General features: G+C 41.7%; 1 protein-coding gene across 1 annotated transcript in view; it reads right to left on the reverse strand.

Moving 5' to 3' along the window:
- The window catches only part of LOC112617115 (cilia- and flagella-associated protein 221), a 110,798-nt gene that overhangs the window by 61,143 nt on the left and 23,744 nt on the right, over positions 1 to 25,911 (reverse strand). Inside the window, exon 7 of the mRNA XM_025373834.1 lies at positions 11,279 to 11,382. Coding sequence (XP_025229619.1) covers positions 11,279 to 11,382 — 104 coding nt within the window. The remainder of the gene's footprint in view (positions 1 to 11,278; positions 11,383 to 25,911) is intronic.

The following is a 25,911-nucleotide window of genomic DNA, read 5'->3' on the forward strand; positions in this document are numbered from 1 at the left end:
ATCACAGGACATGGAGGGTGGTGAGCAGAGACAGAGAGAAGAGGAAAAAACTCAGAAATCAACTGAAGGCTAAGAACACCCTAGTTGATCAATATGATGGGTATCATAAGAAAAAGTAACAGTACTGAAAAATAATATAATGGTAAATACCACCGTGTCTTCACCTGGACTACGATTATACAAACCATGTGCATTAACATGAAAAGTTATTGAAAGGAGATGGAAAAACAAAAGCACATTACTTGTTATGGCAGTGAGGCCCAGGATGGGGAACATTAAAAAAAATTTCTTCCTTCCCATGTCCAGACAGTGTTACTACAACATTGTACTAGCACCGTAAAATTATTTAATTTTAAAATAATTTTTTCTTCAGAGATCTCAAAAAGTACAGATCACTCTCCCTAAATTGTCATAGAGCCGTTCAATCCACACAGTGTTCCTGAGGCAGAAAAGGTTCTGGAGACACAAGGAACCTAAGGCCGATTCACGCTGACCTCCTAGAACTAAATCAGAAGGAAAACCCCAACTCTCCGCACCTAAGTAACCAAAGGACTGGAGGCTACTCCCTTTGTAATTTTTCTGCATGGCAGATGGAAAATGGAAAGTATCTCTGATTGATTGCAGAAAGCAACCAAAGCATAGGAGTCTAAGTTTGTTACTTCACTTCAGGCTCCGACTGGTGGTCACTACTTCATTTACACAGGGTGTACATCAAGTAACCAATGGGAAACCTCTAGAGGGTATTTAAACCCCAGGAAATTCTATAACACAGCTCTTGAGCCCCTATACTCGCTGGCTCCCATCCTGTGGAGTATACTTTTGTTTTCAGTACATTTCTGCTTTTGTTGCCTCATTCTTTCCTTGCTTTGTGCATTTTGTCCAATTCCTTGTTCAAAGTGCCAAGAACCCGGACACCCTGTACTGGTGACGTTGTAAATATTGGTTTTAATATTCCAAGATTTAGGGTTCCTCTAGCTGGGTGACTTTGGGTAAACTACTTGATCTCTCAAAGCTAATGTTGGGAAATTAATAGCTATTTAGCTTTAAAATCATCCACATTCTAACCATGCTTTCGATTCACTGGATTACAGAAGGGAGGGCGACCATCCCACTCACAGTGGCCACACTCCCCAGCCCCTGCTGCTGCCCAGGGAGTGTGGGCGAGAGAGAGGCCCCAGCACCACACACACCCTTACTTAGTCCTTGCTTGATTATACATGAACTGTGTAACTCAGCTTGGCTGCCTTAGCTGAGGCTCAGTTTTCTCATCTGTAAAACTGGACAAGGCTTGAAGGAGAAAATAATGTACAGGGTCTGGGATAATGCTTGGCACATAGTGTGTGTCCTATAAATGTGGCCTTCCCAATCCTTATGCTAAATAAAATAAGTAACAATTTATTGTGTATTAAATTGTCATTAAAATATCAGAAAGAAGAAATATTTCCTTGAAAAACTTACACTTGACCCGTTTGAGTTCTTACACAGGAAGAGGCAATTGCCTCACGATGCCAAATCACTGGGATGAGCGTCCCAAAGCACCAGGTCTTCCTTTTGCTCCACAAAAGTGCCAAGTGCAGGCAATCTACAGCTCAGAAGACAAGGACTCAGTGGCCTCTACAAAGTGTAGTTTAAAACACAGGCCTGGAGACTTATCGTGAAGAGGTGAAAGAGAAGCCCCGAGGGCTTTTGGATACCGGTTCATGTCTAAATTTCCCAGGAAGAACAACTCCTGCTCAGCCACAGCAGATGAAGACACGTGTGGTGCACATACTGAGACGCTAACAATCCCCGGAACTTATTTTAATCTTTTATTCCTTTCTCCCTCCAGTAAGCTTTTTTGACTGGAACTAGACATAAGTGGTAAAATCAAGTCTTTCGGAATCTACTGACTTTCTATTTCATCCCTGTACATCAAATATCCAAAATGCAGACCTTGGCAGCAAGACCAGACAACCTGAGGGCTATGCCTGTGCTGATGGGGGGATGTGGAGAAGGAGTCTAAGTAGAGGATGCTGGGGGCGTTAAGCCAGGCCAGGAATTCCCTTTCCATCAAGTATATAAGCTGCTGGCCAGGAGCAATGCGTGCAGCACAGAGGCACTGGTGTCTAACATTACAGAGACGGCACCCGTGGAGGGCAAGACAAACTGGAGGGGCTTCAGAACCTGCTCCAGGAGCTGTAGGAAGTGGAGCGCACCCCCAACCACCCACTGCTGGAGCCCATTCACTCACCATCTATCCCTTACCATCTCCAAGGTCACCACCCATCTGAGCCAACCTCAGCTCCTTCCTGCGCCCACCTTGTGCTACTCCAACCCTCCTTCCCCTCAGGAGCCAAAGAGACCTTTTAAAATATGCGTCAGGCCATGCCACCCTCCACTTCAAACAGGAGACTCCCACCCTGTTCAGAAGCCAATCCTAACACCCACCCTCCTTGAACCCCTTCCGGCCTCTCCAATAGGCCTCGCACACTCCTCCCCTTGCTCACACACCCTGTACACAATGGGCTCTCATCTTTCCCTTGAATGTAGCCATTGCCGAGCCTGTTCCAGCCTTGCAGCCCTGTGTGGGTTGCCTCCTCTGCTTGAAACCCTCTTCCCAAGTCTGGTGCCTTTTTTTAACTGGGTCTAAGCCGACATGACTTTTCCTCCAAGAGGCTCTTCCCGATCACCCAGTCGAGAGCAGTCGTCTGGTCACATCATCATGTCTTATTTTTCTCACCACCATTTTTACTCTGGACAACGTCTTTTGTTTGCAGGCCTGCATCTCTGCCCCCATTGGCATCTCTGCTCCAACACAGCAGGGACCAGGTCTGTCTTGCTCTCTGCAGTACCCAATGCCTATACCAGTGTCTGATGCCCAGCAGGCGCTTGGTAGTTACTTATGGAATGAACGGACGGATGAAGAATGTAAGACCACAGGGAGCGGGGGAGCCCTGCAGAAACCAAGCGCAGAGCATTTCTGGCAAAAGATGGTGAAGAAAAGCTTCAGCTCAACTACCCTTCTTTGAAATCACAAAACAATAAGGAAAAGAAGGATAAAAATGGTAAGGAAAAAAATATATTAAATAGGAAAGTGGCTATAATCCTGAAGCACAATAGAAAGCACGACTACCAACTCCTGTAAACTGAAACATGGGAGCATGCCGAGAACCAAGAGGTGTAGATTTCCCCTAAAGTAAGAGTCACAGCCCTGGAAAAGTCTCCAACTACTCTTTGGTTAAGGTGACAAAATGTAGGAGTACGGCTGGGCCTTGAACAGGGACAGAGGTAAAGGAGACCAAACCCTGGCATCACAGACCAGCAGGGGAGGGGCTGGAGAAGCAGCTATGCTGCCACACCATGCCCGCTGTCCGTGACCTTGGACCCAGTTCAGAAGGTGCTGAAAGTGACCTGGTAGGGAGAAAGGAGAGTCATCACCACTGCACAGCAGTACACAGCACAGGTGACTCTCCTGGGAGCCACCAGCCCTCGTGACCACTGAGCAGAGATGGGAGACATTCTCTCAGAGGGCTTGAACACACAGACTGTGGGGCTGGGTTCCCTGCATTGCAACCCCAGCTCTGCTGCTTCCCAACTGTGTGCCTTTATGCAACCTGCATAACACTCCGTGCCTCACCTTCCTCATCAGCGAAGTGGACAGAATAATAGAATCCACTTCATAAGAGTTGTTGGGGTATTAAATGAGTTTATGCATCCAGAGTAGTGTCTGGCACATGGTAAGCATGATGTAAGCATTAGCTCTTCAAATTATTATCGCTCTTCCACATTATTCTTTTGCTGGTGGCAGGCTCTACTCAACATTAAGCAGAGTGCTGAATAGAACACCACAGGTGCTGTACATGTAAACTGCAAAATTAAAAATTAATACTTTTTGAAGGAGGAGAGGAACAGAAACAAAATCACATAAAGAATACACATGATGACTGGGTGCGGTGGCTCACACCTGTAATCCCAGCACTTTGGGAGGCCAAGGAGGGTGGATCACGAGGTCAGGAGTTCAAGACTAGCCTGAACAATATGGTAAAACCCCATCTCTACTAAAAATACAACAATAACAACAACAAAATTAGCCGGGTGTGGTGGGGGGTGCCTATAGTCCCAGCCACTCAGGAGGCTGAGGCAGGAGGATCACTTGAACCCGGGAGGCAGAGGTTGCAGTGAGCCAAGATTACGCCACTGCACTCCAGCCTGGTGACAGAGCGAGACTCTGTTTCAAAAAAATACACATGATAAGAGGACAACCTCAGGACACAGGTTGTTCACCAGAGTCTTAAAGAAAACAGACAGTATGGCCTTGTCACAGGAACAGTCAACAGAATTCAAGGAAGCAATGTAAGAACACACTCGAAGGAGACGAAAAGAGAACTGGTAGAGCTCAGGAAATGCATGGAAAAAGGAACCATATGATATGGTTTGGATGTTTGTCCCCTGCAAATCTCATGTTGAAATGTGATTCCCGTTGTTGGAGGTGGGGCCTGGTGGAAGGTGTTGGGTCATGTGGGTGGATCCCTTATGAATGGCTGAGCACCATCTCTTGCTGATGAGTGAGTTCTTGCCGTGAGTTCACATCAGAGCTGGTGTTTAAAGAACCTGCACCTCCCCACCTCTCTCTTGCTCCCTCTCTCACCATCTGATACTGTCTGCTCTCCTTTTGCCTTCTGACATAGTTAGAAGCTTCCTGAGGCCTCACTAGGAGCAGATGCCAGCACCATGCTTCCTGTACATCCTGCAGACCCAATTAAACCTCTTTTTTAAAAAATAAATTACCAAGCTTCAGATATTCCTTTATAGCAACACACAGACTAACACAGGCACTGAGGTGGAAACTTCAGCAAAAGAACAACAATAAACACGCACTCATATATATACATCACACTCATGTAAATACCACATATGTGCACACACATACACACACACACTGAAAACACAGGTAAGGATGTGGCAGGTAGGAATGGGAAATCCACACAAAATGAAGTTATTTTAAAGCAGATAATAGATACTGAAGGCAAAGGAGAACCAATATACACACATAATTGGTATTCCTGAGGAAGAGAACAAAGCAAATAGAACATGAAAACATTCAAGGTTTTACGAGTTGAAATATTTCCCAAAATAACAAAAGTCATTTTTCTCCAGATCAAAAGGACATGCCACGTTCCAGGGGACAAAAATGATGCAGAAAAACACCAATACATATCCTGGTGAATTGCTTAACCTCAAGACTAAAAATAAAATTTCTGAGGGCATCCAGAATTCACCTTCGATGGGGAACAACTCAGCCCAGCCTCCAAATTCCTAGCAAAGCCAAAGCCGGGGACAATCAGCAAGGTCCACCAAGTTCTGAGACAGACCAAGTTGGAAACCAAGACTGTTATACCTCACCAGGTTGTCTTTCAAGATTGCAGACAGCAGAGAGACACTGTCAAACATGCGGGCACTCAGGCATGCGGCCCCAGGAGCCTCTGGTTAACATGCCACTAGGTGACAGCATCCAGACAGCCAGAAAAACCCAAGTGAAGAATTTGGGAATGTAGAGAACATGGAATGAAGAATAGAGGTGAAATCTGTGGCTCCATTTCAATAGAAACTAAAGAGCTACGGCATTCATGGTCACAAAAGAGAATATAAATGCTATAGACAACATAGAAGGGTACGACAAAGCCGGGAGTTCCAAGAGGGAAGGGAGAGAGTGCACGCATGCTGTTCCCGTTTTCCACGGCCAAGATTCCAGTTGAAGATGAGGCACACAGATGAAGAAGACAGTGGCCCTGACCTCTTAACGCTCTCATGATCTCTTTTCTTAATTTCAGCAACAAATTTTAGGAATGAATATTGCATATACCAAGGAAGTCCACCAATTCCTTTTAGCTTCACTTGTTTTTCTTCAGTCAATATCAAGTAACAGCATTTTTACATATCATATGATCCAGGTTTTCTTGTAGTATTCTGTGTCTCTGCATCAGTGTATGCCGCCAGCCTTCCTCTTTCTCCTCTTTGTACATAAGCACAGAGAGGTATCTGCACGGATAGTTCAATGTTCATGATAGTTATTTCTGGAGTGGTGAGATTCTCGGTAATGTTTTTTCAACTAGGATTTGGTACTTTTCTTCAGTGTTTTAATTTTTAAATAATAAACACATTTCATTTTCTATAAAGATATTTTTAAAGAAATATTTGTTTTTGCTGAACCTAATTTCTCCTATACTTATTTACACCCGGAGTGGCTCTTTTTTCCCCGTTGTTGCTGTTGCCTGTTTTCCGGCATGGCACCTACCCCAGACCAGCGTTGTGGGACCCGCAGAAGTGCCTGCTGTCTATCATGAAAGCTGCATTCTCTTCCAGCCTCCTGGAACACTGGCTTTCCCAGCAGGGTGAGAGGCTGGGCCAAACCATCTCTGACTTCTTCCTGGCTTTGCTGGAACAAGCACTTCTGTATGCGCAGTAGAGGTGTGAGGTAAGAGTTTCGTTAAGGTACAGGCATTGTCCTCTGGGTCAAGTTCACTGACTGCGGCTGTGGTCAACTGAGCTCAACCAGCCCAGAATGACAGCCCGTCAAATGGTCCTCTTGGACAGGGTTATGGAATTCAATGAGATAGTGCATGTGATGTGCTTAGCATAGCACCTGGCATGTGGCTAACAATCAGTAAATAGAAGCAATTATGAACATCACGCCAGCCATGCTGTGTGCAACCAGACACCCATCAAGGGTATATTGAGCACCAGGTAAAACTGACCATTGCTACCAACGTGATAGAAAATTGCAACCTGTCTGTCCAGCTTTTCCTGACTTCTTCAGTGTGTCATTAATTACCTACATCCTCTAAAAGCTAGGGAACTCATTTGCATCTCATATATTAACTATCCCTAATTATTCTCCCCTTCCTCACTATTGGGTTTGGTGCTTTGGAAAATCTTTTAAAGGTTTGATCTCTCGATTTTACCTCTCATGAGGACTCTTTTCCAACCCTGCATATGGCCCCCCGGCTGTTCCTCCATTTGCTGACCCGGAAGGCTGTCATTATCAGAGGCCCTTTGCTGGTTATCTCACTAATTTCCGTTACTTGTTGGAAGTGAACCTTGCCAAAGACCTGCATGTTGTCATTTCTGTAAGCAGTTATATAGCCAGTATACGTTTTCTGAGATGAGTCTGTTCATCATGGTCCTAACTACCAGCAAGAAGCATTTTATGAGGGCCTGCGCTGTGTGCTGGAGATCCAGTCTTACCCTTCCCTTGACAATCCTGATCTGTCCCCTGCACAGTTTGTGCTGGGGTTTGGGGGTCTTCTGTCTCACCTGTCCGCAGGAGTACAGTGAGGCAGGGAGGAGAAGTAGGCGAAACCTCCCCTCATCATTTTCCCCTGTGGATGTAATGGCTCTGCCCTGGATTCCCAAAGGCTGCTGGACCCTGCAGGTAGGGCTTATTATGTGATAAACTACCTCAGCCAGGGGCCAACGGGCCTTTGGAGAAAAAAGAGGCAAAAAGGAACCAGCACATGCTCCCTTTTGAAATGTAAGTGGGTAAATGCTGGTGTGTGGACAGCACAGTGGCAGGTACAGCCAGGAGTATGGCTGAGCCCAGCTGAGATGGCATGATTGGACTATGGGCAAGTCCAGACAGGCTGCCCAGAGCAGGTGCTGCATGAGAGTGCTTTGAACCTCGACAGGCAGGTTACCCTGCTCTTGGTGTCTTTGTGCTCATGCTGGAGGATGGGAATTTGTTCTTTGCTAGAAGGTGCTTCCTGCTGGATTGGTGGCCCCTAGGTAATGTCTAGAACCAAAAAGTGGTTTGAGGCCAAAGCAAGGGCAGAGGCTCTGGGGTTTATTCCCAAACTGATATAAAGTTGTAAAAAAATGTACATTTCAGAAGAAAATGCAAAATATAAAATTATTTGTAAGTGGCTTATATATTTCTTATAATTAAAAAAAGAGAGAATGAACTTATTGAAACTTTATATAAGAACTCTAAGCAACAGCTCCCAAGGAAGTCTTGCTTAGCCAGTCATTTAATGCTATAATTTACCATTTATATGAGTTAGATGAATTCTTCCTTAGCACATGTGACAACAAGGGAATGCCCAGGATCACAAAATAGTGATAAGTAGACAAGTTCAACAATTTTTTTGTGCCATTTGCCTGATCTCCGATGCTAATAAGATCTTGGTCAATTCTTCTCTTCAGAGTTCACGGAAAAAAAAATCTTGGCCAAAGTCATGTATTGCTGGCTCTTCCAAAATTATCAACAGAGTGTTCTTGAAGTTTTGGTTGCACATGATTTCTTGTCAGCAGTACAGGAAGGTCATAAAATCTTTTATTCATTTTCTCCAGTCTCAGGAATATCTTGGCCCCAACAACAGCAGGTCGAGCTTTTGACAACTACAGGGCACACTGGCATCTTAACGATGGCCAGTTGAGTTAAAGTTGAGGGCATACCTTATAAATAGAATTATTAATAGCTTGATTCAAATTGTGTTTTCATTTGGCAAACTTGAGCATAACATGCCTGGAAGGTATGCATAGATGATGCTTCTAGTTCCTAGAGAAGATACGGCTTCATAACCTAGCAGACTATGGATGTCCCAAGTCTTTTAGAAATCAGTTACCAAACATGTGCTTGAAACACTGTCTACAAATACACATGCTAACTGTGTAAAATTAGCCCAGTTTCTTAGTCTACCTGAACCCAGTTTGTAAAACAGAGGCAATAATGCCTTGTGGCCAAAAAGCCATCCATGACTGTCCAGCTGTATGGCCTCCGAGTCAAGCCAAATACCTGGCAAGTCAGGAGCCCAGTGAGCACAAAGATCGTCAGAGCTGCACTCACTCTCCATGCAGCCAAGGCTTTCTTCACTGCAGGTGAAATTCTGGAACCTCAAAAGTGTAACAGCCAAAGATGTACTGATACATCATCAAAGTGGGAACCAAAACAAGAATGTTTCTGAGACTGGTGGAGCAACGATGGCCTGAGATTCATAAAATAGCTACCGAGGAGGCTGAAGGGCAGAGCCCATGAGACCAGTATGGAATGCCACATCAGCAGCACCATCCACACAATGCAGGTCATTCAAACCAGCAAAAGACGGATCCCAAAGATCAAGAGCCCTGGCTGGCCGGGCTTCTTTCCTTCTTTCCTTCATTCTCTTCTTTTGCACTGCACTTTCCTGATTTTCTTCCTTGGTCTTTCTTTGTTCCTGGATCCACTTCCCCTTGCTGTCCTCTGAGTGTCTGAATGGTCCTTGGTCCACTTCTCTATTCACATTCACTCCCAAGGTGACCTCACGTCCAGTCCCATGGCTGTACAAATAAATGTACAACACCCAGTGACACCCAAGTGTATGTCCCTAGCACTCCCCTCTCTCTCAACTCCAAACTGGTATATTCAATTGAATTTCACTTAAAGGACAAATTTAAAATATTAAGTAATAAATAAAGTACCAAACAACCACAAACTCTTATCTGATGAATCAGACAAAGTATCTCATGTATCATGCATTTGTCTGAATTATGTGGCTCCGCATTTTATAATCCGAGCACTGGGAGAAAGGCCTGCATGATTTTTTTAAGTGTGTCATACATAGTTGTCAGTCAATTCTGCTTAATGCTGTATTTTATGATCTACGTACTACCCTGATTTGGAATAGGTTGTGTTTCAAAACCCTCTAGGTAAATTAATATTCTGAGTCTTAGGTCACTGTTTTTTAAAGAAGTATGGCTAGGCCATAAGCTGTCAAGTTTTTCTTCCTTTTCCTGGTTACTGATGTTAGCTCACTTCAAGATCTCAAGTGCTACGTGAGTTCTTTCCAACACCACGAATTCCTGGACTCCTGTCTGTACCCACCTCAGTCATACCTGTAAACCTGCACGCTGACCTGTCTAAAACAGCTCCCATCATGACTGCTCAGAAACTGTAGTGGTCCCTTCTGCCCATGGAACTTAACAGAATTATGGACCATCAGAGGGGCAGGGACCCACAGGAAACCTACTGTAAGAATATCAACTATACTTAACATCTGAAATATTATCTTGTTTAGTATAATTTTAGTGACCACTTATTTTCCCTTCTTTTTCAGGCCCACACAGCTGAAAATAATAAGCCTCTTCTCTCTGAAAAGAGAATCAAGTCCTGTTTTTTTGCAATGTAAACAGTGGTTACCTTATATTTTTAAAAAATCTCAGAATGGCTCCTGGTCCTCTAGAAAATAATCTATGTACATTTCATAATTTAGAATTAATTCACAGTTTCTGCTTTAAACACTCATTTGTCGGACACAATATGTACTTGCAGTACTGAAAGAGTTGTAAACAAATGAATATGTAGACTTAAAACCATTTTAGCAATTGTTAAATTGTTTAAATTTAACGATTTTAAATATCTGTCCACAGTAGACCACAGTAGACCACTGTGGACAGATACTTGAATCCCAAACCTAAATATCAAGAGACAGGAACTGGGAAGCAGAGATTACTTTAGGTGTAAAATCTCACTTTCAAATGTCCTTAGCAGCCTAGCGATCTATGTCCTCTGGGGCATGCAAAAACATACTGTCCACACCACAGATGAGACAAATTCATCAGACCCTTCACTAAGATTCTAAAAGCTCTGGAAGAAAGAAGATTCCTATTTTATCTGATATTGAATTATAAGGTGGATACCAAACCAAGGATGCACCAGGAGCCAAACTTAGAATGGAAATGGATCAATCTCCAATTTTAAGTTTCGATCTTGGAAGAAACTTACCTGAACATTATTAAAAATTATCTGCATGATACAAATGATCCCAAAGTGTCATTTTTCTGACGTGTCCAATTCCATTTTACATCATGTCAGTTATGCGTAAAATTCATTACTGTTATGTGTTTGAAAATGTAACTTTTGAGTGCAGCTTATTCTTGTTTTTAGAACTTGACACCTACTTTTCAAATCCTCTCTTTGACCTGAGAACTCAAAAGAAATTGGAAACTTGAAATTTTTTTTTTTTTTTTTGAGATGGAGTCTCGCTCTGTTGCCCAGGCTGGAGTGCAGTGGCGTGATCTCCGCTCACTGCAAGCTCTGCCTCCTGGGTTCACACCATTCTCCTGCCTCAGCCTCCAGAGCAGCTGGGACTACAGGCGCCTGCCACCACACCCGGCTAATTTTTTGTATTTTTAGTAGAGACGGGGTTTCACTGTGCTAGCCAAGATGGTCTCGATCTCCTGATCTCGTGATCCGCCCGCCTCGGCCTCCCAAAGTGCTGGGATTACAGGCATGAGCCAGGAAACCTGAAATCTTCACACTCCTTACCTGATGTTGGCTCAATAGCAAAGGCTTGATGAGACTGAATCAAAGTGATATAGAACTCAAAATCTACAGGGCAGCTGCACTGCAAAGGAATAACATAACTTTTGCTGCAAAACAAAAAAGAAAATAAAAATATTATTTTTCTGTATTGCTGGTTCTTTTGGTAGCAAGGAATGGAGACTTAAGTTATATAATAAACGATGATGACTGCCAATGCTGATCTGGCACTTCCTGTGTGCCAGGAGTAATCCCATGCATTTTCCATGTAGTAACTATTTTAATCCTATGAGATGGTGCCGTGATTATCCCCACTTACAGAAGAGGAAACTGAGGCACAAGAGCGGGTAAGTGTTCCACACGAGGTGATGTATTTAGTTAGTGGCAGAACCGGATTTTACACAGTCGATTGTGCTGGGTGTCCATACTCCTCACACCACTGTCCTTGCTACCCCTCGAGTACTGTTAGGTTTATCTTCCAGAGTTGCAGTGATAGGAAAAGGCAGTCTCTACCACACAGCTCGGCCTCACCGAACCAAGGAAAGGCCAAACAGATGGGCTTATAGAAAGCCTGGGAGACCCCTGGCCTTTCACAGATGGGACAGCATGGAAGAAATCACACCTTGGGCTGTGCTTGATTGAAATAGGCTAGGTACTCTTTATTTGGTCAGAAGTCCAGCAACCATTAGAGAACGTGGAGGAGGTCTATGTACTCAGAAATGGTCTGTCACCCCAAGACAAGGCAGACTTCTAAGCTAGCTTGAAGCTGTTGCTTACAGCACCCCAGGAGCTGTGGCAGCGGTAGCATTTCTTGGAGTGCCCCATGCTTCCCATAAAGTCCTGTCCTTCCATCAGGGCAATCCAAGTCAGTCAGAGTTGACTGCCTGGGGGAGCAGAGTCTCCACGGTAATTCTACGTCCTATGCAGTGCTGGGGGCAGGTTATCGGGTCCCCTTGCAGCAGTAGGAAGTCAAGTGCCTCCTTTCAAGTGACCCATCCACTCCCTGCATTCCTGATCTGTTTGCACCCCCTCCCTTCTCCTTCAGCCACTGGCTAGCTTCATCTTTGACTCTGTACATCTCTTCTTTACCCCACGCCTTCTGAGCCCTCACCCCATCACAGCCCTCCTGCCTCGAGGCTGACCCTGCCTCTTATCCTTTTAGCTTCTGGCCTCCCTGCCAACTGCCCATCCCCTCTCATTTTCCAGTTCATATTCCCAGGAGAACACAGTTGTAATCTGGTTTGAGCAGAGCTGCCAGGCCAGCTGGGCTCTACTTTCTGGGCAGGACCCATCCGAACCCATCTGTCTGTGGACGTCTCCAATAATGACAGGCTTCCCTGCCTGCCCAGAGTCTGTCTTCCCTGGAGATTCAGAGTCCTGTGAAGGCAGAGACCAAGTCCATTTGGGTCTCCAGTGTATCCCAGAGTGTCGCATGGACCAAAGGCTCAACAAATATTTGTTGGTGTGAAGCAAAATAACCCTTTTTTCAGTAGCAATTTTGGGGATATGATATAACTCACATATGGCTTTTAAAATTATGCCCAAAACATTTTTATTTGGCTTTAAAATTCACTATCTTTAAAAAATCTGTGAAATATTTCAAATATAAAGAAAAAATGTAAAGAACAATAAAATAACAACCCCTTTATCTACTACTGAGCTCTAACAAATCTTTTGCTTTGGGCATATCAGTATTATGTTTTTAAAGAAATAAAACATTACAAAAGAGTTGAAGCTCCCTGTAGCTCCTTCCCCAATTCTCTCTCTTCCTCCCTTCTTTAAAGGATAGTCAGTTTTATCAGTCTTTATTTTGGAGAAAATTAAAATCTGTTCCAATCTATGAACATGGCATGTCTCTAATTTATTCAGGTTTAATTTTATGTCCTCAATCAAATTTTATAAGTGACCCCTACCCTGTATTCACTGTTCTACCATTCTCATGCATTCTAGTAATTACTACTTACATATGTATGCATACAATATGTGGTATGCATAAAATATATAGTATATTGTTTGTTTTTAACAAGATTGCTCTGAAACTTGTTACTTTTGCTCAACACTATGATTTTGAGACTTATCCATGGAAATATGTAAAGGTCTGTTCATTCATTTTAACTAGTGAAGAGTATTCCATTATATAATCATACCACACTTTATTCAGCCACTCTCCTGTTGATGGGCATTTAGGCTGTCTGCATTTTTTCACTATTGCAGTGTGGCAGTGAAGATCCTACTGCATGACTCCACGTGCACCTGCAGTAGAGCTACTTTGGGAATAACCCCAAATGGGATTTCTCGTTAGTAGCAAAGTAAAAATATTAAATTCACTAGATATGACTAAAATATTTTTCAAAGCCCTTTACCAATTTACACTTTTACTAGCAGAATAGGAGAGTTTCTGTTGCTTACCAACATTTAGGATTCTCAGGCATTTTAACGTCTGTCAACCTGTTGGAGGTGAAATGGCATCTCATTTCACTTTCATTCTCATTCTTTTGAGGTTAAGTTTCTGTTCCTGTTTATTCATTTGGGTTCCCTCTCCTGTGAATTGCCTGTGCATATCCTTTGCCCATTTCTCTATTCAGTTGTTTTGTTCTCTTATTCATTTGTAAATTCTTTTTTTTTTTTTTTTGAGACAGAGTCTCACTTTGTCACCCTGTCTGGAGTGCAGTGGCATAATCATAGCTCACTGCAGCCTTGATGTTCTGGGCTCAAGTGATCCTCCCACCTCAGTCTCCTGAGTAGCTGGGACCACAGGTGTGCACCACCATGCCTAACTAGTTTTTAAATTTTTTGTAGAAATGAGTTCCCACTATGTTCCCAGGCTTGTCTCAAACTCCTGGACTCAAGTGATCCTCTTGCCTTGGCCTCCCAAAATGCTAGGATTACATGCATGAGCCACCATGCCTGGCCTCATTTGTAAATTCTAATATTAATTTAGTTAATTATATGCATTACAAGTATCTTTTCCAAACCATAGTTTATTTTTTGATTTATTTGTGGTGTTTTTTTGTTGGACATAAAGTTTTAATTTTAAGGTAGTCAGTTTTATCAATCATTGTTTTGGAGAAAATTGAAATCCGTTCTAAACTATAAACACGGTATGTCTCTAATTTATTAAGGTTTAATTTTATGTCCTCAGTCAAATTTTATAAGTGTCTCCATAGTAAGCTTACACATTTTGGTTAAGTTTTTCCCTAGGTGTTTTGGTATGTTTGGGTTGCTATCACAGAATAACATAGACTGGGTGGCTTATGAACAACAGAAATTTATTCCTCACGGTTCTGGAGGCCGGGAAGTCTAAGATCAAGGTGCTGGCAGATTTAGTGTCTGGTGCAGACCCACTTCCTGGTTCATAGATGACCATCTTTTCACTGTGTCTTTGCATAATGGAAGGGGTTATGGAGCTCTCCAGATCTCTTTTATAAGGACACTAATCCTGTTCATGAGGGCTTTGCCCTCATGGCTTCATCACCTCCCAAAGGCCCCACTTCCTAATATATCACCTTGGGGGTTAGATTTAAACACATGCATTTTGAGGGGGAAACAAACATTCAGACCATAGCACCAGGTATCTTATAGCTTCTGTGACATAGTGAATGGAATGTTTGTCTTTTATAATTCATTAGTACTAGTGTATTGCAATGCTACTTTTGGATTTTGATCTAAAACCCTGCTAAAGTCTTTTATGGGTTGTAGAAGTTTATATGTAGATTTCTTCAGATTTTCTATGTAGAAAATTATACAGTCTAGGCCAGGCACAGTGGCTTGCACCTATAATCCCAGTGTAAGTCATAAAATCTAAAAAAAAAAAAAAAAGAGAGAGAGACTCTTTCCTATTTACTTTTCCAACTCTTATAACTCATATATCTTTTCCTGATCATTGCATTGATGACTTCTAATATAATACTGAATTGAAGTGAAGAGCATCTTTTTCTTATTTTGACTTTATTGGAAATACTTTAATTTTTACCACTAAGAATGATGTTTCTAGAAAGTTTGTGACAGCCTTTATCAGGTCAAGGAAATTTTCTTCTATCTATTTCTAAGCTTTTTTTCCACTTAATCATGAAGGAGTTTTTTTTTTGTTAAAATTTGCTTGGTATACATACTTCTTCCATTCCTTCATTTTCAAACTTCCTGAAAAGTTTTATTTTAGATGTGTCTCCAGAAAGTAGGATATAGCTGGATTAAAAAATGTTTAGCAGGTGGGATAATCTTTTCCTTTTAATAGGTGAATTTAATCTGTTTTCATTTGTTACAATTAATAATAGATATATTTGAACTTATTTCTACCACCTTGTTTTGTGTTTTCTAAAAAACATCTTTGCTTCATTTTTGTTCTTTTGCCTCTTGCTGGACTGATTGCTTTTATATTTCTACTTTTTTTCCTCCTATGACTTGGCAGCTATAGATTGCATTTCTATGATTTTAATTATTACTCTAAATTTTTAAAAGATATATCTTATTGACAGCTGGGTGCTGTGGCTCATGCCTGTAATCCAAGCACTTTGGGAGGCTGAGGCGGGCGGACCACTTGAACTCAGGACTTCAAGACCAGCCTGGGCAATGTAGCAAAACCCCATCTCTACAAAAAATACAAAAATTAGCTGGGTGCAGTTGCATGTACCTGTAGTCCCAGCTGCTTGGGAGGCTGAGATGGGCAAATGGCTGGAGCCTGGAAAGCAGAGGTTCCAGTGAGCCAAGATCACATCACTGCACTCCAGCCTGGGTGACAGAGCACAGGCCCTGTCAAAAAAAAAAAAAAAATTTCTTACTTCTTGAAAATTCCCAACAAAGTCTACACATATCTAGTATTTCTATCCTCCCAAATACAGTGTGGTCAGCCCTACCTGCCTATTGAAGACTCTTTCTTACCCCTCCATCTTGTATATGCTATGTTGAGTTGTAGCTTTAGCTTAAACAACAAAAAATACTGACTTTTAAAAATGGTTACTTAATTACATTTACCAACATATGTAATTAATTTTGGTGTTTGCCATTCTCTTTCGATTCCCATGGCTACTTTCTGAATATGTTTTTCTTCTTGCTGGCATATGCCTTTTAAACTTTCTTTTAGTGAGGATTGTGTGTGGGAAATTCTTATGTAAAGAACCTTATTTTTTATTTTCTTCCTTGGGGAAAATTTCAGGTTGACTGTTTATTTTCCCTTGGCATTTTGAAAATATTTATTCCACATCTTTCTTTAATTGTTTTTTGCTGATGAAGAACTGTTGTCATTTTTTTGTAGATTATCACTCTTTTCTCTCTGGCAGCTTTTTAAGGTTTCTCTTTTTTTCTTATTTATTTATTTATTTATAGAGATGGGATTTCACTTTGTTGCCCAGGTTGGTCTCAAACTCCTGGGTTCAAGTGATTCTCCTGCCTTGGCCTCCCAGAGTGCTGGAATTACAGGCAAGATTTCTCTTTATTCTTGATGCTCTGCAGCTTGACTCTTATGTGTCTAGGTAGAAATTTATCTTTATCCTGCTAGATATTAATATTTGAATGCACTGATCAAATCTTCACAGTTATCTTTAATTCTGAAAAGCTTGGTATTATTCTGTACCATTCCCTCCACTCTCACCTGACAGAACTCTAATTTACTAGACATATATATCTTGGAGCTTTTCAGTTTAGCTTCCATACACACTAATTTCCCTTCATGTAAAATGTAATCTCTATATACTCTATTCTGGGTGAATTCCTGTATTATTACTATCTTCCAATCTATTAGTCTTTTCTTCAACTGTGTCCAGTGTAGAGTTTATTCAATTTATTGAGATTTAAGTTTTCAGTGTCTATATTTTGAATTTTTAAGATTTCTAATTGGTTGTTTTTATCTATCTGATCTTTAAGAAAATGTCCACCTATTTTTGTTTCATAATTTCTTGATATTTTAAAGTGGAAGTTTGTCTCAGTCATCTCCTTGAGAATCCTAAGTATATCTATTTTAAAGTTTTATTAAACTGTTTTTAATAATTCATTTCATTCAATTATATTCTGATGGTTGGGTTTTGGCTTTCTTAGCACAAGATTTATTCATGTGTTTTGGAATTTGGATTTGCAGGCTCACTTTGAGTAAAAGGATTTAATCTATATTCAATTTTATAACTGTGTATTGGGGCTCCTGCCAGCCAGCTATTTTAGTGCTACAGTGAACTCAGTCACTGGGCCAGCAGGTAACGTGGCTCACCTCTGCACCACAAGCTGGTTAGTACTGTCGTTTACACTTTCCTCTGTCCACAACCAGGGACAAGGCCCCAGGTCCAGGCAACAGGTCAGCAGAAGGTTTCCAGCTTCCTTTCACGGGGAGTGCAAAGGTGGGGCAGCTCACCTCTTCTCCTGGCTGCAGGCCAGGTGCGGATCCCCTGAATCAGTGAGACACTTGCGGTCTCCTTTAGCCCACGGAGTGGTCTCCAACACTGCCTGACTGCTTCAAAACCTGGAGCCTGCAAGCCCGTGGCTCCACCCTGCAACCCACTCGGCATTTCTACGCTGTTCCTGCTCTGTGGAGTTGTTCAGCTTGTTTCTGAGCCTGAGTGTGCCTTTCTGGAGGTCTCTTTTTATATTTTGTTTGTCACTAACTAGTAATTTCGCACAAAAAAGGTTCATTGCAGTGTGAGCACCCTGCTTCATCCTGACCAGATGTCTCTAAATGTGCTTTTGAGAGATCTACAGTCTGAATGCAGAGTTCCTAATGTCAGGCAGTGCCCTGTTTCTAATTAATTTGCACTGGTATTTGTTTTTAAACCATTGTTCCTTAGCGATGACGTCTCTTTGAGAGGAGCGTAGCTGTACTGTGAGCACACAAGATCCCCGACAGGGTACAGGCCTGCATCGGACTTTATATACTCATGTTCAGGGCCCTAGGTTTCTGATAAAAATTCTGAATAAGGGTCACCGTACAGGGGATGGTCTTCAGTCAACAGTAAAATGAAAACTTCATAGGATTTTCTACCAAACTCACAAATCTTATCTTAAATCAGGCTCTGTTAGAGATATGCAGTCAATCTTCACTCTCTGAGATGTTTCCTAATTCTGAAAAACAGAATATATGAAGGTAAGGCAATTCATCCTAATAGGTGCTCAGGTCCCACTGAGTGTCAGCTACTCTACCAGCGCTGGGTAGATAACACTAACATTACAAGTTAGTTACACATGTGTGTGAGGTATTTATGCCCCTCAGAACCTAAGTAGGCCTTGGGTAATGTGCAATGTGAAGTGTTAAACTGTCCAAATAAGGTCTTTGAAGATGAGGCCAGTGGACTCACATAGCCACACAGGCTGTGCTGCCCTAGGTCAGTAACCCAAGGGTGTGCTCAAGGCTGTCCCAGCAAAGCAAAGTCTGACACTCACGGCTCCTCTGCTAAAAGCTGCATGTTTGCATTTTCCTGAATTGAAACAAACAAAAACTCCTGGGGCTTTTCCCATTTATCACATATACTCAATCTTCAATTAATTTCACAGCTCTGATAAATCCCATAGAAAAGGTGTCAGGGTATTTGCTTAATAATAATTATTTGAAGCCAAGTTCCTGATGCATTAGCCAGTCTGGAAAAACAAACAGTTCCTTAAGGGCACAAAATTCCAAGTACCATAATTCAGAAGCAGATATAGCAGTGCAAGTACAATTTTCAGTGGAATTGCTGAACTTCTGCTTTCACTACTGCCATGCATATTATGCATGTCAAATTAGTTTGCATGGCCACCATAATCATAAATCAAAGACAGTTCAGATGAATTTGAGTCAAAAGGAATTTTGGCTAATATGAAATTTATTTAGAAGTTTTTCATATTTAAAGAGACAGAATCCTATTCTGGGTGGAATTTTGTATTTTAAACTAAATTCTCATTGTTAAATACCATTAATCTGATATATAATGAAGAAACATAAATACATATATATATATGTCATGCCTGTTATTTCTCAGAGGTAAATAGGATACTGAATTAGAGTTCTTCTGTAACTTATAGGAATCAGGCAACTAAAATATTAAGGCAAGCAGATGTTAGTGCTTTTGGAAGTAACTACAACTTTTATCCCTGTTACCTTATTATTTAAACATTTTATCAATTATGCTAAGGCTATACATAAAAATATATTAAATACTTTAAAATAATTATCCCCTATTTGAATAAAATTGAACTCAAACCTTTTAAATAGTAGACTTTTATATTACCATCATGTGGAAATTGTATGCCTAGTAGAAGAGAGCAGAAATTTGCCTTACAGAAAGTAAATATAATAAAATGACTTAACAGAAATTCAAATTTCTTTCTTGTCCTTTCTCTAGAACAAGTGATCTTGAACTTACTTTAACATAAAATCAAACATACTCTCTAATTTAAAATATACTCTCTAACTAAAAAATCCCAATATCTAGAGAGGAGAGTGAACACTTTACCATAATAGGATTTGGCTTCTTTTCTGGAAAAAGAAGGTTAACTGACAACAAGCATGACAAATGCTAACTTTTTCCACTTAGAGATGGACTCTATATGTTCTTCCTTGATTCTGGGCTCTAGGACTACTTAACTAATAGAATGCAGTGGAAATCATGCTGTACCTGTTTCTTAAGGCTAAGGCCTAAGCAACTGGTATCTTCCATTTCTCTTGAGATGGTCATTCTAGAGCCTTGTCACCATGTTGTAAGGAAGCCCACATAGCCTGTGGAGAGACCTACCAGGACAGAACCAGACTCCCAGCCCTCAGGCCATCTGAGTTCCCAGACAGTAGCCAGTATTTGAGTGGGGCATCTTGAGAGTGGGTCTTTCAGCTCCCAGCTGACCAGCCCTAGCTGACTGTGCATGGAGCAGAGAGGAGCACTCCCCATTAGGCCACGCCCAAGTTGTAGATCCATGAGCAAAATAAATGACTGTTGTTATAATATATTAAGCGACTACCTTCAGGGTGGTTTTTATACAGAAGAAGGAAACCAGAGAACATTCTCTTTCCTGCTTCATTTGCTCTTCAGCGAATGATTATCTTACCCCATTTCTGGATGCAATCTTAATTTGGCAATTTTAAAGTCTTTGTTTTGGTACTCTCTCTTAATATGTACCAGCTGTTGCGCTTATATGTTATCTAACTCTCTTAACAACCCTTTGAGGTAAGTACTATTATTATCCTCATTTTAGAGATGCATAAACTGATCTATAGAGAGGTCCAAGGTCACATGGTTAATAAATGGTGAAGTGGAGTTTTCAAGCCAGGTCTCTAGAACCTAAGCTCTTACCTGCTGTACTATAGCCCCTCTCATAGGTCTCTAATATTACAGAAAAGCTCCTGGCATTGCATTGTTTGCATTGCAGTCCCCTTCCCTCCTGCTGCTCTCTTTGAAACTGATCCCTCTGTGCCTTGTTTGTTAAGCTTTTTAGAGGGCATTTCCTCTAATAAGCAACCATCAAAAAAGGACTATAACATCCCGCTATGGACTGTTTGTGTCTCCTCAGAATCCACATGGGGAAGCCCCAATTCCCATGATGGAGGTGGGGACTTAGGAAGGTGATTGGTTCAGATGAGGTGATGAGGGTGGCGCCCCTGATGGGATTAGTGTCCTTTTAGGAAGAGGAAGGGACTGCAGCCCCTCCCCACCACCCCGTGTGAGGAAAGCCGGAAGAGGGGCCCCACCAGAGCTCGGCCATGCTGGTCCCTGATCTCACAATTCTCAGTCTAGATATGTGAGAAATGTCTGTGCTTTAAGCCTCCCAGTCTATGGGAATTTGCTATAGCAGCTGGAGCTGAGGCAAATGCCAAGATCTTTTATAAAATGTTACCAACTTTCTCTCAAGGACCGGCATACACATAGAGAGAAGGAAGAAAGTCAGGGAACTTGCCAGTTAAGCTTCAGATATAAATTGTTATATTCAGAATGTGATCAACAAAAACTGAAGGAAATAAGGCACAATATTAGCTGTCTGATTAAACCCTAATCCCCAAAGAAACAGGCAACAATTTGAAGAGCTATAAAGAGCTGAGGGTAAAATAGGTTTCAAAATAGGTTCAATAATGCTCTTTATCTAAGATAATTTATGTTCTTCTGAACTTTCCTGTGTTGCTTATCTTATTTTCAAAGACACAGTCAATCTCACGGGGATTGGGGCCTCAGACCAGAAGTATGGTAGACCCATAAACTTTAATGATATAGTCAAATAAAGATAAACACAAATTTACATAAAGAAATGTTCACGTAACAGGCATTTACTAATTTTTTCCACCTAGAGAATTAAATAACACCCTCATTTTAGATTAAGCTTAGACCAATATTAGAGATAAAGGGAATCAAATGGCAAGCTAATGCAGGAACAGAAAATCAAATACCGCATGTTCTCACTTATAAGTGAGAGCTGAATGATGAGAACACATGGACACATAGAGGTAAACACCACACACTGGGCCTACTGGAGTGTGGAAGGTGAGAGGAGGGAGAGGGGCAGAAAAAATAACTACTGGGTATAAGGTACTAGGCACAGTACCTGGGTAATGAAATGATCTATACAATAAACCCCTGTGAAATGGGTTTACCTATGTAACAAATATGTGCATGTATCCCCGAACCTAAAATAAAAGTTGAAGAAAAAGAAATGAAGTTAAAATTCCCAAATAAAACTTTAGTTTAAGGTTAAAAAAAAAAAATAGTAGGTGGAATGAAAGAGTCAAGGGGGCTTGATGGTTTCTCTCCTGGCCTGACCTTTGACTTCCTAGCCCTTAGTTCAGTTCCCTCTTCAACCTGACTTAGTCCCACCTAGTGGTAAAGCTGCTCCCACCCCTCCACCTTCACCTCTGTCCCAGCAGTTTAAGAAAAGGAAGAATTCTGAAGACACTAGGGAACAACCTGAATTAAATAAGGCCACCTCTTCATACTTGGCAAAGGAAGTGAAGGCATTTCTCTGGAAGCTGGACAGGAACTGAATTCAGAACAAGTTAGAGGTGACCAGATGACATGATATCTGTCATCTGTAGAGATCATATGTACACTATTCATACTTCCAAAACACAGGTTTTTAAAATGATTGTGGTAAAATGTACATAATATAAAATGTACTATTTTAACCATTTTAAGTGTACCATTCAGTGGCATTAAGTACAACCATGCTATTGTGAAACTATTACCACCGTCTGCCCTCAAAACTTTTTCATCTTGCAAAACTGAAATGCTATATTCATTAAACACCAACTCCCTATTCTGCTTCCCCACAGCCCCGGGCAACCACCATTTTATTTTCTGTCTCTATGAATTTGATTATTCTAAGTACTTCATATGAGTGAAATCGTACAGTATAAAATGCCTATTAAAAAATTAAATATAATTAACACATTTGACAATAGTTCTTTACACCTCACCAGAGTTGCAGATAACATGGAGGAAGGTGGGGTGAGGAAGGAGATTCAGGAGGGCCCACTGGAGGTGGGAGCAGGGCCTGTGGCTGGGGCCGGAGGACAGGGCGAGCTGGCAGAAGGAATGAAAGCCATGGTCGAGGGGAGGGAGGCAGCAAAGGTGGACGTGAAGGGATATGAAAAGCATCCTGCAGACTAATTTCTTTTTTTGTTGAGAAAACTATAGCATTTACTGGGGAAAGATAAGAGGGCACACTAAAAACTGCTGCTAGTCTTTTCTCTTAGAGTAGGCAGCAGAAGAAACCACACACTAACTATCTTCAAACCACACTTCCTCAGAGCTAAATGACCCGTAATAGCGTGTGGCCTGAAACAGACAGCAGGATCCCCAGCTGCCAGTTTGCTGGTCCCAATACCTTACCCACCAGCAGTAATTAAAACAAGAAGCTCACTTGGTGCTGGAGTAAGATATCCATTTTTAAAAAATAAAGCAACTTAAATTCAAATACTTGTGGTTTTGAAATTGTAGTATATAAGAATCTGGGGGAGAAATTTGGGGCAGATTTAATTTAAAAAATTATTTGAGAAATTATAGTCACAGTTCAGTGAATGAGTTGGTAGTTACTCTATTCTAAATATTTTGACAAGCATTACATAATTACATGGTAGAAACTACATTAAAAGTGCATGTATGTGAGTGTGTGTGTGTGTGCATGCATGTGTGTGCAGATACTACAAACCTGGGCTGCTGCTGCAGCAGTGACCAAAGTTGGCTACTTGTGCAGTGTTTAGGTGTCAGATTTGACAGGTGTATTAACCAGGCAAGGAGGAAGAGAACTCAGAAAGCATTCTCAATGTAGGGGTGCCTCTCCAGGGCCAAAAACCATCCACAATTGTCATCTTTGCTCCTTCCAGGAATGTCCTGTGGGCAGACTCTGAAATTCCCTATGTTATATTCTCAAATATTCATGGGAATTCATCCATGAACACTTTTTCTAATAGTAGTTTACAGTTTCTTACTTCTTAGTACTGGTACTAGCTTGGTAGTTTCACAGAAGCCACAATGTGTACATGCTGTTGAATGTAATAAATCATTCCAAGAATTTATACAGACTAGATAGTAAACCCTAAACAAGAAAAAGGTTCCACCTGTAACCACTGCCCCTGGTACATACAATCATCTGCTCTAGACGTTGTTCCCAAATTTGTACCACTCCACCCCTTGGCCTCATGCAAACCAAATGACCCATTTGCACAAAATCTAGGGGAGGAGAGCAGAGTATTACCACTTTCAAGGTAGGCTTTTATAAGGTCAGCACTGGCTTTCTTCACCTTAGGTTTTTCAGTCTATCCCTTGCTTTCTCTAGGAACCACAATTTTGAAAAGAATAACCCAAGTCTTCCACTGAAAGTTCCCTTCATTGACTATCTTAAGGTGGCGCCCACTTCGGTAAATGAAAGGAAGAAATATGTATGCCCTTTTATTGTTGCATGACAGATCCCTATAGTTTAGAGGTTGGACGATTTTCTTTTCCTGCTAAAATTCATAAAAGAGACTGGGTCAAGATGAGTAACTAGACTGATATTAGGTCAGCAAAGGTATATTAAATTAAAGAAGTTTTACACAACAATGTATGGAAAAATTTTTCCTATAATAAACATTTACGCTCTTTAAAAATTCTTTACTTCTTAGTGATGAGGTCTCGCTCTGTTGCCCAGGCTGGAGTGCAGTGGCACCATCAGAGCTCACTACATCCTCGAACTCCTGGGCTCAAGCGATCCTCCTGCCTCAGCCTCCTGAGTAGCTGAGACTACGGGTGTACCCAGCTAGGCTGTTGTTAAATGACAAGAATTGTTTTATCCAAATATCAATGTGAAATAGAAGCTCACTGTGGATTCCTCCACCCAAGTAGGAGTAAAAGTAAAGAACAACTGTGTCGCAAGCTCAAGTCACCCTGGTCAGATGCTTTCATAAAATGCTGCTGCTCCTTTCCATCAATTTCAAACTTGAGGCACATAAAATGAGTCCCTCATATGAGTAAGCAGTGTTTCCCTTGACAAGCTGAAACAAGTGAATTTTTTCTTTTCTTTTTTTTTTTTTTTTTTTTTTGAGACAGAGTCTGGCTCTGTCACCCAGGCTGGAGTGCAGTGGCCGCATCTCAGCTCACTGCAAGCTCCGCCTCCCGGGTTCCCGCCATTCTCCTGCCTCAGCCTCCCGAGTAGCTGGGACTACAGGCGCCCGTCACCTCGCCCGGCTAGTTTTTTGTATTTTTAGTAGAGACGGGGTTTCACCGTGTTAGCCAGGATGGTCTCGATCTCCTGACCTCGTGATCCGCCCGTCTCGGCCTCCCAAAGTGCTGGGATTACAGGCTTGAGCCACCGCGCCCGGCCGAATTTTTTCTTTTCGAGTAGGGAGGGTTTCAAAAAACACTTGTGAATATCAATTTGATCGTCTTCTCCTGACATCTGCATTCTAGCATTCTAACCCAGTTACAGCTGGTTCTCAGTCCCCTCTCCTAGAGGCTCTTTACTGGCACAGTTCAAGACTGGTGGTTGTCTATGTGGGGGCAACCTCTCACCATCAGTCTTCCTTCTTAGCACTAGCTTAAGAATGCACATTCCCATGTGGCCCAGATGCTTTAAGCTCCAGGGGCAGTAGGAGAATTTGGTTACACTCAAACATCATATTCTAACCTTGGTTGTTCCCACGCTTTCTAAAAGGAGCCATAAGATTCACTAAGTAAGGAAACGCATCCTTCGGTAAATTTCTGAACTTACGACGTAAAAGTTCAAGAAGCTAAAGTATCCTGGCTTTGGAATGGAGTCGCCAGGAGCCTCTTCTGTGAATGTTGTTAATGTGGCCCTGCAGGCTGCAGAGCCTCTATAGCCCTGAGATGAGTACATGGGCCACTTGCTGCGGGAGCCCATGGCGGCCTTATCCATGGCATCATTTTACCAGATCTTCAGCCACCAGATCCACAGTGGATCCTCTCCTGGATTTGTTATCACTTCCCCAGGTGAGTTTCAGTCAGGTTTGTCTAGAGCATGCTAACCAATTGGTTAAAGTCAGCTTGGTGCAAGGAAAATGAGTTGATGGGAGAGCAACTGGTCAACCGACTGGACCTGCTCCAAGTTTCAACCAGTTATCTGGTACCAGGAAGATGCTGTTGGGTAAACTACAGACCATGATGAATTAACATGAACCTTTTTAGAACCATGGGATTGGAAAAATATAAAATTTCTGTATCTAATATAAGCATATCCATATTTACTTATAGGAAGATTGAGATTGTATTTTA

The sequence above is a fragment of the Theropithecus gelada genome, unplaced genomic scaffold, assembly GCF_003255815.1.
Source record: "Theropithecus gelada isolate Dixy unplaced genomic scaffold, Tgel_1.0 HiC_scaffold_15883, whole genome shotgun sequence".
Taxonomy (NCBI): Eukaryota; Metazoa; Chordata; class Mammalia; order Primates; family Cercopithecidae; genus Theropithecus; species Theropithecus gelada.